Source organism: Pongo abelii, chromosome 21 (assembly GCF_028885655.2).
Source record: "Pongo abelii isolate AG06213 chromosome 21, NHGRI_mPonAbe1-v2.0_pri, whole genome shotgun sequence".
NCBI classification, from domain to species: Eukaryota; Metazoa; Chordata; class Mammalia; order Primates; family Hominidae; genus Pongo; species Pongo abelii.
Window position 1 is genome coordinate 32,375,527 of NC_072006.2, and position 14,768 is coordinate 32,390,294.

At 54.3% G+C, this 14,768-nt stretch overlaps 2 protein-coding genes and 1 pseudogene across 7 annotated transcripts in view; all 3 read right to left on the reverse strand.

The window, feature by feature from the left end:
• Nucleotides 1–1,616: 1,616 nt before the first annotated feature.
• MRPS26 (mitochondrial ribosomal protein S26) lies at nt 1,617–4,101 on the reverse strand. The gene is made up of 4 exons (XM_002830100.5): nt 3,610–4,101; nt 3,371–3,517; nt 3,151–3,274; nt 1,617–2,134 (listed from the first exon to the last, which is right to left on the reverse strand). The coding sequence occupies exons 1-4, from the start codon at nt 3,819–3,821 to the stop codon at nt 2,000–2,002; spliced, it is 618 nt and encodes a 205-aa protein (XP_002830146.2). The 5' UTR covers nt 3,822–4,101; the 3' UTR covers nt 1,617–1,999.
• Nucleotides 4,102–4,143: 42 nt separating this feature from the next.
• On the reverse strand, nt 4,144–5,480 carry GNRH2P (gonadotropin releasing hormone 2 pseudogene; annotated as a pseudogene). The gene is made up of 3 exons (NR_160964.1): nt 5,320–5,480; nt 5,049–5,185; nt 4,144–4,204 (listed from the first exon to the last, which is right to left on the reverse strand). The product of NR_160964.1 is annotated as a gonadotropin releasing hormone 2 pseudogene (transcript).
• Nucleotides 5,481–11,220: 5,740 nt separating this feature from the next.
• PTPRA (protein tyrosine phosphatase receptor type A) overlaps nt 11,221–14,768 on the reverse strand; it is a 167,720-nt gene continuing 164,172 nt past the window's right edge. For all 5 annotated transcript variants that reach the window (XM_054542099.2, XM_009233422.3, XM_063720600.1 and 2 more), the window contains 4 exons: nt 14,244–14,369; nt 14,013–14,164; nt 12,605–12,740; nt 11,221–11,836 (listed from right to left, as the gene is read on the reverse strand). In XM_054542099.2, the coding sequence (XP_054398074.1) occupies nt 11,762–11,836; nt 12,605–12,740; nt 14,013–14,164; nt 14,244–14,369 (489 nt within the window). In that variant the 3' untranslated portion in view covers nt 11,221–11,761. The remainder of the gene's footprint in view (nt 11,837–12,604; nt 12,741–14,012; nt 14,165–14,243; nt 14,370–14,768) is intronic.

Sequence of the window (14,768 nt, forward strand, 5' to 3'; positions counted from 1 at the left end):
CTGTTTTGAGCAAGGCCATGCCCATCAGGTTAACTAACGAGGGTTCTGCGGAGATCAGGCATTCTACCCTTGGGCATCATGTGACTCTGCAACCTGGACTGGTTGGGATCTGAGAGGCCACCTGTGCACCTGGCTGCACTCTATGTTCCATTAGAAGCAGGTACAGATGGCACTGGGTTTGAGTTAACTCTGAAGGTACCAGTAAGCTGCCTAGTGGTGCCTACACCAGCAAGGTGGCTGTGGGTAGAGATAAAAACGTGACACTTGGTTTCCAGGTGGTTCTGCATGACATAACAGCATCAGCAGTGAATGCTGAGTTCCAGCCCCATGCTGGACAACAGTGGAATCAGCCCAAAGACAGAGCTTCAAGGTCAGTGTGTCCTCTGTCTGAACAGACAGATGGCTTACGTCTGGATCCTGGTACAGAGGCCTTGGAAAGAATAAAACTGGAAGATGGAGACAAGGAGGTCCAGGGAGGAGTATGTTACATAAAACTGGACTTCCTAACACAGGCCTATGTGCCACATCACCAAAGGCTTCCAATGCAGGGGGCCAGATGGCCCACTCTTCACCATGATGAAGCCCGAGGCCATGGAAGACATCATCAAACCACTGCCCATGTGTGCCCATCAGGTCTCACTCCAGATGCCTCGCACCTAAAAAGCAGGGATGCCACTGTGCTCTGGCTAGAGTTGGTGCTGGGGGAGAAGAGCTATTACCGGCCTGAGGAGGGAGGCCAAGGTTCTCAGGAGTGCAGTGCTCTGAGGAGGGCTGGGTGCCAGGCACCACCTCTGCTTGCACCTTATTACCTGCTTTCTCAACTGCAATAAGAGTGGCCCATACACCCTAAAAGGTTTTCATTTCTTGGGGGTCCCTAGGCCTTCCCTGCAAGGTGGGAGTCATGGAGAGAAGCTGGAGTTCATGTGCATGGCAGCAAACGGAAGCTGCTCTGGTTGAGAAACATTCCTCCAGCGCATCCCAGACACTGCTTGAGGGCCTGCATCTGAACAGGGACTATGGATCTATATACTCTCTTCATCATCACAGGTAGTCCCGGTACCCATAGTGTTTGGTCCAAGTGCTTGCTAAGCCACACTAACCTCATAAAATCTTGGTCAACCAGGTCTCCCCTGCCAGCAGCCATCTGCTGGGTGGCCCAAGGGCAATGGCAATGCCAGGGCAAATGTAGGTCACTGAGGCCATGGGTGGAGAGACCCACTCCTAATGGTCTCCCTGCTTTTAAGTTGCACACCTGCTAATCCTAGCCTGGAATATTTAATTCTTCATGGCTTCGTTACCTGCAAGGCAAAATACAACCTCTTTGTGGAACCCAGAAGAAATGGGGTCTCCTCTTTGCCTTCTGGGTCTTGGATACACCAGACTCTGGCCAGCAAAGCACAGTATAGAGCAGAGGCAGGCCCCTGGCCAATGGTTAGCTTGTGGCTCAGGTCCTGGGTGACATCTGCTCCAGGCTAGAGTCCTAAAGCTCCAGATGAGAGATCACTACACTTTTCCTGTAAAAAGTTAAATATTTTAGGCTTTGCAATTCATATGGTCTCTGTTGCAACTACTCATCTTTGCCACTGTAGTAAAAAGAGTCAATGAATGGGTGTGGCTGTGTTCCAACAAAACTTTATTTACAAAAACAGGAAGCAGGCACGTTTGGCCCTCAGACTGTAATTTTCCCATCACTATTCTTAATGATACTCAGATGACCTGGCTGCCTGAGGGGGCTGTGGCCCTGTCTGATTCTCTGTGAGATGGAAACCACTCTAGGGTCTCCTGGTGCGCTGAGGCTGTACACACGGGCAGAACAGGGCACTGCATTTGGAAGTTTCTGACCAAGTGGTGACAGCAGAGGGCAAAACGTGAAGGCTGTGCTGGATTAAGGCTGAACCTTCCTCATAAGCAGCACCAACTGCTTTACTCCAGGTCAGGGCCAACTCTTCCGCCATGATACATACATGGTCCCTGGGCGGGCACTGTCCTTACTGGGTCCCTAGGAGTCCCTGCGTTGTGGCCTGACCACCAGCCCCTCTCTGGTGATGGCCCAGTTGTAGTTCTTCTGGGAGTCCAATGCTGCTTCCACCCGCGCCTCCAGGTTCTCTCGGGTGATGAAGTTTTTCACCTCTTCCTATCGGGAGAGAAAAGCCCAGCTGAACAGAAGCCCTGGGCACATGCCAGCCAGCCAGCCCACCCAGCCTGCTGGCCTCTCACCCCACTGAGAAAGCAGCTCCTGCTCTCCCTGGGGAAGCATGCCTGGAGCCCAGGTCCTATTTGAGAGCCCCTCTGGCCTCCCAGTGGAGTGATATCAGGTTGCTTTGCCACGTTCCTCTTTTCTCAGACACTTCAGCCATAGCCCCGAGTGCCAGCTATGAAAATCTCACGTCCTGGTAGGTGAAATCCGTCCCTCAGTGGTCCCCTCTGAATCACTCTAACTCATCCTTCCCCCCATTACTTTATTTATTTATTTATTTATTTATTTATTTTTGAGACGGAATCTCACTGTCGCCCAGGATGGAGTGCAGTGGCTCCATCTCGGCTCACTGCAACCTCTGCCTCCTGGGTTCAAGCGATTCTCATGCCTCAGCCTTCCGAGTAGCTGGGATTACTGGCGCACACCACGCCCGGCTAATTTTTGTATTTTTAGGAGAGACGGGGCTTCACCATGTTGGCCAGGCTGGACTCGAACTCCTGACCTCAAGTGATACGCCCGCTTCGGCCTCCCATAGTACTGGGATTACAGGCGTGAACCACCGCTCCCAGCCACCCTTCTATTACTTTAAATCAAGCCTCATCCATTCTCACTGCATTACTCCTAAGTGGTCTCCCTGCTTTTAAGTCGCACACCAGCTAATCCTAGCCTGAAATACTTAACCCTTCATGGCTTCATCACCTGTTATGCAAAATACAACCTCTTTGTGGAACGCAGGGTCCCTCCCACAGACCTGCTAGGTACCTGAACACTGTCCAATTACTCCGCTCACCTCCGGGTCTTTGCGCCTGACTGGCACTCTCCTCTCCAAATCCGGACCTGCCAACTCTAAGTCTCTGCACATAGCTAGAGCCCGCGTCGCGGTGCCCAGAATTCCCAGTGCCCCGCAAGCCGCGTCCCTGACTGGAGTCCCACCCTCCGGAGACGTTGCCCACCTGCAGCTGCAGCACTTCCCGCTCCTTGCGCTGCGCCCAGGCCTGCACCTCTTCGGCCTTGCGGGCCTGCTCCAACGCCTGCTGCTGCTCCTGCTCCCGCTCCTCCTGCCGCAGCCTCTCTATCCTGTGAGGGTCAAGGGGCCGAGGCTGAGCGGGGCCCGGGCTTCTCCCAGGCCGGCCAGGCCGCCCCGCCCCGCCTCCCGTCCCACGCCCCACGCACCGCAGCTCGTGCAGCCGCCTGTTCTCCGCCTGGTTCCAGGCCATCATCTCGCGGTGCTCGGTGGCGTCCTTCAGGGCCTTGCGCTCCGCCAGAACCCCAGCTCGGGCCTCGTGCACCTTCCTCCGCACCTCGGACGCGAACTCCATCCTGGGTGCAGACGCGCCAGGAATCAGCACCCTCTCCGCCCGCTCCCACCGTCACCAGCGCGCGCGGACGGCCACCTACCCCCGGCCTCACACCTGAGGGCGCGCACGGTCTGGCGGTAGTGCTGGTAACGCTCCATCAGCACGAAGAACTCCGCAGGGTCCACCGCGGGCGGCATGTTCACTCGCTCGATCTTGGATTTGGCCAGCGGGTCGTGGCGGGTCTTGCGGCCGCGCGCTGGCAGCACCAGAGGGGCCCGGGGCCTGCACGGGGTCCCCGCGCCCAGGCGGCTCAGCGCGCGTAGCATGGCCGAGTCTCCTCACTGCGGCCGCGGTGCCGGGACGCCACCGTGCCCCGGAAGCGGCGCGGGGAACTTTGGGACCTGTAGTCCTCGGGCTGTCCCTCACGCCCCGCCCGGCCGTGTGGCCTCTGGAACCGAAGCGGCGACCCTGCGGACGTCCTCACCCCGCCCCCAGGCTCTGGCCCGGCCCTCCTGCCAGGGCCCGGGGCCATCCCTTAGTTCCTCCCGCCCGCGGGGCCGGACCCGCGTCCCTCCAGCCCCCACGCAGGGAAGGGTCTCAGCGGGGAAGACAGGGAGGGGACGAAGGACAGAACTCGAGGCAACAGCTTCGGAGAACCTCACACTTTATTGGAGGACGGCGGGGCGGGGCGGGGCTCTCGGGCTGCGGTCTGCGGAGGGAGAGGTGGCGGTCATGCCTCAGGACACTGGTCTCGTGACCGCCGAGCTGCCACCTTCCTGGTCCTCTCCCCTCTCGTCCCCCCCAGTACCCACGTGGCCTCTCACAGCAGGACGCGCCCCCGGCTTCCCTAGAAGCCTGAGGATCCAGCTAGTGTGGGGATCTCCAGCTCCCTTGGGCATGCCCTCTTGTTCACCCTAAATAAGCCTGACTCAGAAACCTGAGAGCATACACACAAATCAGGCGGTAAGATTTTGCCTCATAGGAACTAACCACTTTCTTCTTCAGTTACCGTGCTCTCCTGATGCACTTTGTTTGATTTGCAAAACAGTAGCAAACCATTTCCCCACGCCTGTCTTCTGCTATGGTCTCAGGGAGCTCTGCAGTCCCTGAGATGTTCCTAGTGCACATGTCAGTCACCACCTGGTCCTCTTGGCCCTGTCGTCTGTTTGCGTGAGGTTGCATCCCTCACCTCTTTCCACTGGCCCGGGGTCTGTCCACCTCAAGACAGTCATTGGCTTGTCAGGATGCCTGTGGGACCCCATGGCCACCACTGTCTTATAGAACAATTATCTCCTTCTAGTCTACTAGTGACTTTAGTCTTTAACCTAAGTGTTTTGTAAATTGTCTAGAATCCTCCTGGGAAATAGGAAGGATAGCAGACAGCACCCTGCTGTGTGCAGTAGGGGCACTGAGAAATGGCTGGGGGTGCTGTGGCAGGGGGCATCTTAGTGGTGTTTCATTCTCCCCACCCTCCCAGCACCCAACCCTAAGCCACAATGGCCTCTGATGACCAGTGGCTGGTCTTGATGCTGGGGACCTCTCACCCCACTCACCAGCAGTGTCTGTGCCAGGTGTCGCTTCCTGTGAAGGGACCACCAGGGTGTGGTCCTGCCCTCCCAGGGCATGCTGTCTTCCAGGGGAGCCAGGGCATCACTTGGGAAGCCATGGGCAGTCTGGACTGGGCTGCCTGCTGCAGTGTCCAGGGCCCTTCCTTAGAAGGGAACTGATGCTGTCCTCTAACCTACCCCAACCTCAGGCTCCAGGAGGGTAGGGGAGCCCCCGGCCATCACTTTCTTCCTCCCGATCAGGCTGGGAGACACCCACCTGGGGGCCTAAGGGCATTCTGGGGATCCTGGGCTGAGCTGAAGGCTCGCTTTCCTCCAGGGTACTAGCCATGGGACCAGTGCTGAGCCTCTGAGGGTCCAGGGTGGGCAGTCAGCAGCAGCAGGAGCAGGAGGCCTCGCCTGGAACTGGCCATGGCTGCTCTAATGGACAGGGTACAGCATTCAAGGAGCCTTACCTCACCCCCACATCCCCCCACTTCCTCCAGGGCCACCTTGGAAAACTGGCATCTCAGGGGCAGCTTTGGTATCTCCTTATGCCTTTCCCTCTCTGCCACCGTTCCTCATCCCAAGCATACAGGGGTCCAGATCCTGGGGGATCCTGGCCCAGCAGGAGATGAGCCTTCTCCCTGAGCCTGGGGCACAGAGGCTACCTGCCTTGCCAGCTCTGAGGGCCGTCCCACTTGTCCAGGCCCATCCATCTTTCCTTCAAGGAGTTTCCAGAAGTGGAAGAAAGTTGGAGGGGAACAGAGACCTGAATTCAGGCCAATGGATGGGAGGATAGATGGATGGTCAGGGGAGTTCTCAATGTAGGGGCGTTTGGAGCACCAGTGCTAGGGAACCAGAGTGGCAGGCCTTCCGCCCTTTTCTCTGTGGCCTGCTGTATCTTTTCCATAGTAGTTGGGGATGTGGAATGGATGTGTGGTGTTGATGGGGGCAAGTGCTTCTACCCCTTATCCCTCCCATGCCAGGGGCAACAAGCACAAGACTAGATGGTAGAGCTGCTGGGGAGAGGAGAGGAAAAGGGGACTTCTCTGGCATGGTTCAGGGGTGGAGGCGCTTGGGAATGGGGAAGAGGAGCAGCACACCATACACCCAGGATGAAGCTTGGTCCAGGTGTCCTAGCCCTTAGGGAAGGCTCCCCACTCACCGAGGAAGAGCTGCGGATGAGATGCCTCCTTCAGGCAGCTGCAGGACCCTAGCCTGATGGCCCCAGGATTTATAGACCAGGCAGCTCCACCCCTAGACTCCAGTGATGTCCTCAGAGGGGAGGGGAGAAGCTCACCACCCAACCCCCTTCCCAGAGCATCCACTCCATGAACATTCACCAGGCAGCTGCTGCCCTGAGGCCACCGACACATGCTCCCTCCCCACCACCTTCCCAGGAGCCTCCAGGCCCAGGACTCTTGCTTTAGGCTGGCCTATGTCCTGGTCTCACCTTCCCACTTCCCAGGCTGCATCTTCAAGCTCCTGATCTTGAGACGTCGAAAGCCCTCACAGGCCTCCCTGACCCCCAAAAAGAATTGTGTCCTGGGCAGGGGCAATGCCTGGGGGTTCCCCAACTCCCAGCTCAGGGCTTTCCCTGGTGGACAGTGGAGGCCTAAGAGTAGGGGGCCTGGCAGGCTGTTCAGAGGTACAGGAGAGGCTGTGACCTCTCTCCCAGAGGGCTTCCGTTTCCTCACTGTGGAGTGGGCTGGGTGGGACAACTCACATTCACACACCTGGGAACCAGGGCTGGGTCACTCCAGATGGCTGGGTTTGGGTGGGGCAGTACCTACCCAGGAGTGGCTTCTCTCCTGGTGAAGAAGCGGGCCCATGAGACGGGGCCCAGCTGTTGGGCCAGTGCAGTCTCCCTAGGGCCATCAGCAGCAGGTAGAATAATTTTGTCCCTCAAGGCTCTAACCCTTCCCCAGTCATGGATTTGGACAGCTAGCCTGGGCTGCTGGAAGTGGGCTCTTGCTTCCCAGTCTGCGTCAGCAGCTCGGCTTTCCTTGGCCAGCCATCAGCCTCTGGGGGTCAGAGGCCTGTTTACAGGGTTAATAGCCAATCTCCGCACTTGGGCTGAACAGCAAATGGGAGGGCCAGGGTCAGGCTTGGCATTGTGGCGGCCAGAGTCATTTGGAGAGCTGGTGCGTCAAATCCTGTGACAAAGATGGGGGGGGGAGGCATAATGGGCATCAGTCAGCCCTAGACACCTGGACTTCAGCAGCCAAGGCAGGATGGGCACACCTGTGAATTTCCAGACTGACTTATTAGCAGGGACCTGAAATGAATGTGTGGCCCGTATGTTCAGTTAAATTGTTTTGGCTTAAATACACAGACTTTGTTAACTGGGTGATTTTTAGGAAAACATTTGCTTGTGGTTTAGTGAAAATGAATGTAAGTTCAATGTACTGGTTTAGTTCTGGTTGGGGTTTACAGAATGCTTTATTCAAAGCTGCACCAAAGCTGGTGTTCATTTAAAAGGGGGATGGGTGCCTTTATTTATTCTGTAATTTGATTCTGGTTTTTCCTGAAAAATCTAAACCAGAGCTAAGCTTCCTAGGGAAAGCTCTGCTCCCTTTTTTTTCTGGCAACATACTTAGCTTTTAAGAAACGTTTGGTCCTTTCCAGACTAGAACTCTGGAACTCTTGTATCCCTCTCATTAGAACATAGAAAGCCATCTGTTCACCACGGAGCTCCAGTCCTCAGGATATGAAGTCACTGCAGCCACGAGCTGTGCGTACTCAGGTGGGAAAGCAGAGGTTCAGAGGTGAATAAACACTCAGGTGCTGCAGGAGCACAGAGGGGCACAAACCCTGAGCAGGCGGCCTGGGGGAAGGACAGAGACGAGTGAGCTGGAGTCACGGATGCAGGGAGTGGCAGCAGAGGGGTGCAGCATAAGGAACAAAATGGAGAAGGGCCAGCAGGAACTGCTGCAGATCCATGGGGCCAGAGAACGTGGGAGGGTTAGAGGAAAGGAGGGTGGGCCCCTGGGTGTGGGCAGTTGGAGGCAGGCATCTCTGGACCACCCTGACATGCGACCAGGATGTGGGGGACTTGGGACTGGAGGAGAGCTGAGGGTCCACAGAGACAGACCCAGAATCCTGACCTCTGAGAGAGAAGACAGTGGAGGAGCAGCTAAAGGGTGAGGATAAGAGGCAGAGGACAGCCTGTGACACAAAGGGGAAGAGACCATGGTTCCCTGGCGTTTAGCACCAAGGTGACCTTGGTGCGCAGGGATGAAAAATAAATGTGTGGGAATGAAGTAAGGAAGAAGGAAAAGTGAGAGTACAGGTGTTTTCAAGTAGTCTCTCATAGAGGGAAGAACTTAGACCTGGGGTGGGAGACATGCTCTTTAATTAATTCTTTTTTTTTTTTTTTTTTTGAGATGGAGTCTCGTTGTCATCCAGGCTGGAGTGCAGTGGCGCGATCTCGGTTCACTGCAGTTTCTGCCTCCCAGGTTCCAGCGATTCTCTTGCCTCAGCCTCCCCGGTAGCTGGGATTACAGGCACATGCCACCACGCCCAGCTAATTTTTGTATTTTTAGTAGAGATGGTTTCACCATGTTGGCCAGGCTGGTCTTGAACTCCTGACCTCAGGTGATCCGTCCGCCTTGGCCTCCCAAAGTGCTAGGATTATAGGCATTAGCCACTGTGCCCAGACTATTTATTTATTTTGAGACAGGGTCTCACTCTTTGACCCAGGCTGGAGTGCAGTGGCATGATCACGGATCACTGTAGCCTCCACCTCATGGGCTCAGGTGATCCTTCCACCTCAGCCTCCCAAGTAGCTGGGACTACAGGCGTGTGCCACCATGCCCAGCTGATTTTTGTTATTTTTTGTAGAGACAGGGTCTTGTCATGTTGCCCAGGTTGGTCTCGAATCCTGGGCTCAAGTGATCCACCCGCCTTGGCCTCCCAAAGTGTGGGATTACAGGTGTGAGCCACTGCACCTGGCCTGCTCTTTATTTTTAATGAAAGAGACTTGAGTATTTGGGACAGGGAAGCAATGAAGGAAACCGCAACCCAGGAGGGACCTGCCCAAATGAAGTGACGTCTCAGTGTGGCAGGATGTAGGGCTTTGGGTATGTGGTGAGTGCAGGCTGTTACTCTTCCCCTATGGAGAAACACTCCTACCCTAAGCCCCTTGGATCACAACTGACTGGCTGTGGGAAGGGCACTGGATGAAGCAGTCACCCCTGCCTTTTCCACACGACTGTGCTGTGTGAGCTTCAGCACATTTTCCTTTTGGCCTATACTAGTTTCTGTTGGGTTTACCTCTCTTGTAGACATGCAAGCCCCGAGTAGAAAGTAAAAGAGGAGTGAAGAGGGAGGCATGAAGGGATGAGGGACACATCTACAGGCTGAACGAGACAGGGAGCAAACAGCTGAGGTCATTCCTACCTGGAGAGACTGGTTTTGCACCCAGGTGATGCCTATCCACTGGCCAAATCAGCACGACTTCAGCAGAAAACCACTCAGGCCATGGTGGCGCACCCTGCTGAAGGCCAGCCTTGGCAATGGCAGGCAGCCTGCTGGGTGGCACACAAGCGCCTGTGAACGGCCTCATCTGCACATTCACTGAGTGCTGACCAGTGCCTGCCCTCCTGCATCGACTTGGACTTGGTCACACAGAGCACTGAAGGGTAGCTTGCAAGGAGCCAGGGGCTGCTCCCCAAACTTGGCACCCCTCACCAGAAATTCCTCAGAATCTGTCTTTGCCTAATTTATCCATACTTATCGAGACTACTGAGTTTTAAGTTTACTGCCTCTTGGGAGTTCGTTAGTTCCTACAGAACTGAATGTCTCTAATGACTCACACTCACCTCCTATAAACTTACAGAGGAGGTCTGTTGCAGCCCTTGCCTCCTGCAGGCCTCCTGGGTCCCTTCTGCACATCTCCTTCCTTCCCACAAACATCCTGGATATGTGGTGCACAGACAGCTTCCCTCCTGGAGCCACTACATGTTAACTGCTTTATCTGGACTCTGAGGCCCTCTGTAATGTGGCTCCACTTCGCCTTTCCTCCTTTTCACTCATCTAAATTTCTAGCCTCCTGTGGGTCCAGTTCAAGTCCCACCTCCTCCAAGAAGCACAGTAGTGCTGATCCCTGAACATGCCTCCGTGGACCAGGCTGAGGTGCCATCTCTCACTCCAGAAGCCTCTGAGGAGCCCAGGCCTGTACTGGCTCTTCAAGAAAGGTCCTGCCTGACAGCCACAGCCACCAGTTCACTCTCCTGCTCCTGTGGTGAGCTGCTAGCTGCTCATGAGGCTGGGAGGCAGTGGACAGACCCACTCTCCCAGTGTGCCCCCAACAAAAGATCACGCTTCCCCAGCACCCCCTGTAGTTAGGCATAACTATGACCAGGTGAAAACCTACTTGTGAAGCTGATGAGTGGAATATGGGGTGGGGTATGAGTGGAAATGAAAAGTGCAGATTTGGCTTCCTGTCCTTAGAAATGAAGCTGCTGGCTCTCCATGCTCTTTCCTCAGGGTGGAATATGGACATGGCAGTGACCCAGCTTCAACCATGAGGATGAGAATAATATCCTAAGGATACTGGGTCTCTGGACAGGACAGACTGTTACGGGAGACATAAATGAACATCCAGCTTCTTTAAGAAACAAAAGTTCAACACTTTTGTCTAACATGTTACTCAAAACCAAGTTCGGATCTAAGACTCCCACCATCCTGACTTCTAGATCTGAGAAACATTCACACTGTCCCAGAAATGAGGACATGTATGAAAGAAAATGGAAGCAATTCAACACAATACATGTGGACATAAAGACTTATCCTAGATAGGGTAACACAATCCAGACAGCTTTGTAGCAAAGCACCACAGACCGGAGAGGTCTGACTGGCCTCAGCCCAAAGCTGAGCCAGCTCCAGTCTCCCCTGTGCCCCTGTCCTTAAGGAGACTCAGTGAGGACCTGGCCACCTTCCATAGGGAGGGAGGCTGGCCAGGACCACTAAACCAAAGATGTGCTGGCAATGAAAGGAGGGTCCTGGAGATCACCTAAGAACTGGAAGGGCTGTGTTTGGTGGATAGGAGGAGCTGGGGGACTGTGGCCTCTCTCAGATAACTCAGAGAGAACAGCAACAGGAGAACAGCAACATGAACAGCCGAGGAGAGCCCCAGCCTGTATGGCTGCCCCACCCCCAGACAAAGGGAGAGACATTTCCTCAGGGAGTCAAAGCTTTTATTACCTGATAGTCCCTAGTGTGGTGCCAGAGATACCGCTCTGGTCCTATTACTCCCCATGATATAGGTGGTGGGGACGGGGGAGGGGACCAGGGAGAGAGGGGAGGGATATTTACAGTGCATGGTGGTATGGGGACAACCACTTTCCTCGAGAGCTCTGAGAACTTTGTGCTTTTTTTCTTAGTTGGTGCCGAGCTACCTGGAATGGATTTTGTGTTTATCTTCTTTAGGGAAAGATGTATTAACCAAAGCACAATCCAGCCCAATTTCCCGGCTGAGGATTTCACGATATCAATCCAAACATCACACTATTTAATTCCCCAATAAAACATTGGAAAAAGGACTATCAGTGCTAACACATTTACATATAAAATTTCCACCTAATAGGTAATAGAAGCCTATGTACCAATTTCTAAAACAGTTATAAGATATATACACAATTTGGGGTATATTAACAAAACAGAATATTACAAAATATTAAAGGCAATCCTCCTGGTCCACGGACCCTTGTTACCGCTTACTTGAAGTTGGCATAATCTGAGAATGCATCAATATATTCCTGCACCACCTTGTAGCAGAACTCATACTGTTCCTGGAGAGTGAAAGGTAGGGAAAAAGCCAGGGTTACTGAAGAACACACAGTAACTGTAATTCCTAACAGACTCATTTTTTTTTGAAGATGGAAAATCAAGAGGAACTGAATGTTTTTGAACTTTCACCTGAGCTCTGATCTGCCTGCTAGAGTTCTGACAGCATTCCCCTTCCGGGCTGAATGCAGCAGACCTTCTATAAGCAGAGCTGACCAGAGCTGACCCAGGCCCCACAGAGGTCAGACAGCATGTGCTGGGCTGGGAGACAGTGCAGCTGAGCATGGCCCACGCTTACCATGGCTGCCAGGCTAGCATGCACCCTGGCTCTCAGAACCTTGTCTCCCAAACCTCCTAACATTCACTTTTCTTTACCCCCCAAACATTTCTAGCTCCATGCGATTCAGGAAAACCTCTGTGGATGTGCGGCTTATTAAAAGTCAGACCTCTTGACAGGGAGCCCAAGCCCAAAGGCAGGTACTCCTCATGGATCTTCCTTACCCAAGACCCACAGAGAAGGGCAGATGAGCCCTGTGGGGCACCCAGACACCCCTTCTAACCTGGCCCAACCTCTGGCAACAGGGGCTATGCTCCCATTGCTGCCATCCTGCCTCCCAATGTTTCCTGTGTATTTGGGGCACCTTGGGAGGGGTAGGGCAGGTCTGTGTTTAGACAGTCTTCTGACTTCCGGGTGGGCCCCTCTGAAGAGCCTCCTCCCTGAGAGAAGGGCTGCAGGTGGTGTGGTGGCAGGGACAAATATGTGGGCAGCATACCAGTGTCTGGACCATGTGTGGCCTCTGTAGCCGCAGGCTCTTGACAGTCTGGAAGACATCCAAAATCCCCTCTGCTTTCACACGCTCCAGGACGGTGCTCAGGGCACAGAAGGTCCCCGTCCTTCCTGCCCCAGCGCTGCAACAGAGCAGACACATTTACCACACCTGTGATGGCCCTCTGTGCAAGGGGGTGAGTGACAGTGGTGAGTGGCAGAAGAAAGAGGTGGGGGCAGGCAGCCGGTGCTCGCCTTTGCCCTGTGGACCCCCCAGCCTGGAGGGGTTCTGGGTCGGGAGGCAGTGTACCCTGTGCCCTTCCTGCATGGCCCCATGTGCTGTGGAGGGACTCACCTGTTGGACTGTGGGGGATGACCTTCACTCATACCCCACCAGCACGGAGCCATTGCTGTCCACCTGCACATGCTGGCCTAGGTTGTTCTGACCTGCTGTTCGCTCAGTTAGAACTAGCTCTAGTCCTGTCTTGCCCTTTTTCTGACAAACCCCACTCCCTACACTGGTGTGTATCTGCTGATTCCTTTCCGTGTCTCTCACTTTCTTCCCAAATCCAAGGAATCCAGACTCTGACCTTGACAATATCCCCCTATTCAATGTCATCAGCTGATTCACTCACCAGACACTGAGTGCCTACTCTGAGGCAGGGACTGTGGGGTTTAGCAATGTCCCCAGACAAGAAGATGTGTGGTAAGGGAAGGGAAAAGAGGAGTGGGAGTTCTAGGCAGGGTACTCAGGGAAGGCTTGGGCAAAGCCCTGTGGTTGCCTGGGAAACTGGCATCTCAGGCCCATGGCAGGAGTGTGCCCAGGGTGCTGAAGGCCATGCAGTTCATGAAGGAAGAAAGGAGAGTGGTGGGGGTGGGGCCAGAGCCAGCCCGTGGTGCACACCATCCTCTTCTGGCCCTGGCCAGGGAGCCCTCAGAACATATTGGGCCTTGTAAGCCGTTGTTAGGATTCTAAGTAAAGGAGTGCATTTTTTCTAAAATGTAATCTCCAGCAACATGCCCCATACAAAATTCAACTTTTCCCCTCAAACGAGCCTCTTTACTATCTTTCTTCTGCTGGTCACACCAACCCAGGCTCAAACCTGGGAGACACCCTTGACTCCTCTTTCACCCTCTGTTCCATAGCACAACCAGGGTCTCCACTGCCAGTCTCCCCTGCTGCTCTCCTGCCTACTATCTGAACATTAGTCCCCTAGCACTTATTGTGCCAAGTTCAAACTCCAAGGTCCTCTCTCTTAGCATCCAATCCTGTCTTGGCATCAGTCTCAACTACTATGTGCTCACCAATATCTTGCTCTTGTATGGCTTTCTTTAGTCTGACCCATGGTCATCAGCTTCCCCTGTTTGCCCCTCCTCGCCTTCTCTCTCCCACTGAGGGCAAGGGTGAGCCATACCTGCAGTGCACGGTGATGGGGTGGTTCCCTGACTGCTGCTGCTGCTTCTGCACGGCGGCGATGATGCTGATCATGCCCTTTCCGTCACTGGGGATGCCCACTTCAGGCCAGCCATGGAAGTGGAACTGCCGGATCTGCCGGCTCTTATTCTCCTTTGGAAAAAAGGGGATCAGCGAGGCAGGGGTAACCCTGCTTTTCCTATGGGCAGAGTCCACCCACCACCCATCTTACCCTGGTGTTGGTGACCAGGAGGTCTCGGACGGTGTAGCTCTCACATTCCTCCTCCTTCTTCAGTTCCACTGTAATATCTCCATAGGACACAAGTCCATCAGATGGCCAGTACTGGGCACACTTCTCCTGGAGAGACAAGTTGGAGAGGTGAGGAGCTCAGAGTACCACATGTGTAGAAGCAGCACTGCCCACGAGCAGCCTGACCCCTCTCAGTACAGCCACCTCTTACGCTGATACACTTCGTCCCCAAGGTATTGAAAACTTGCAGGATCATTATATCACATCATTCCAATTAACCTCCGATCCTCACCAGAGACCATCTAAACACGGACGGGGTCTGTAAAGAACTCTGACTACAGGCTCACAGGGTATCCAATACTTGGTGGCTGGAGGGAGAGGAGGAGGAGTGAAAATCTTTGTTCCAATTCCTTTCTTTTTCTCCCATGGGGTGTTTTCATAGTTAATGCTGCTTACATCCTCCAGACTGCTAATTCAGAAAATCAGAACCAATTCACATTCCCACAC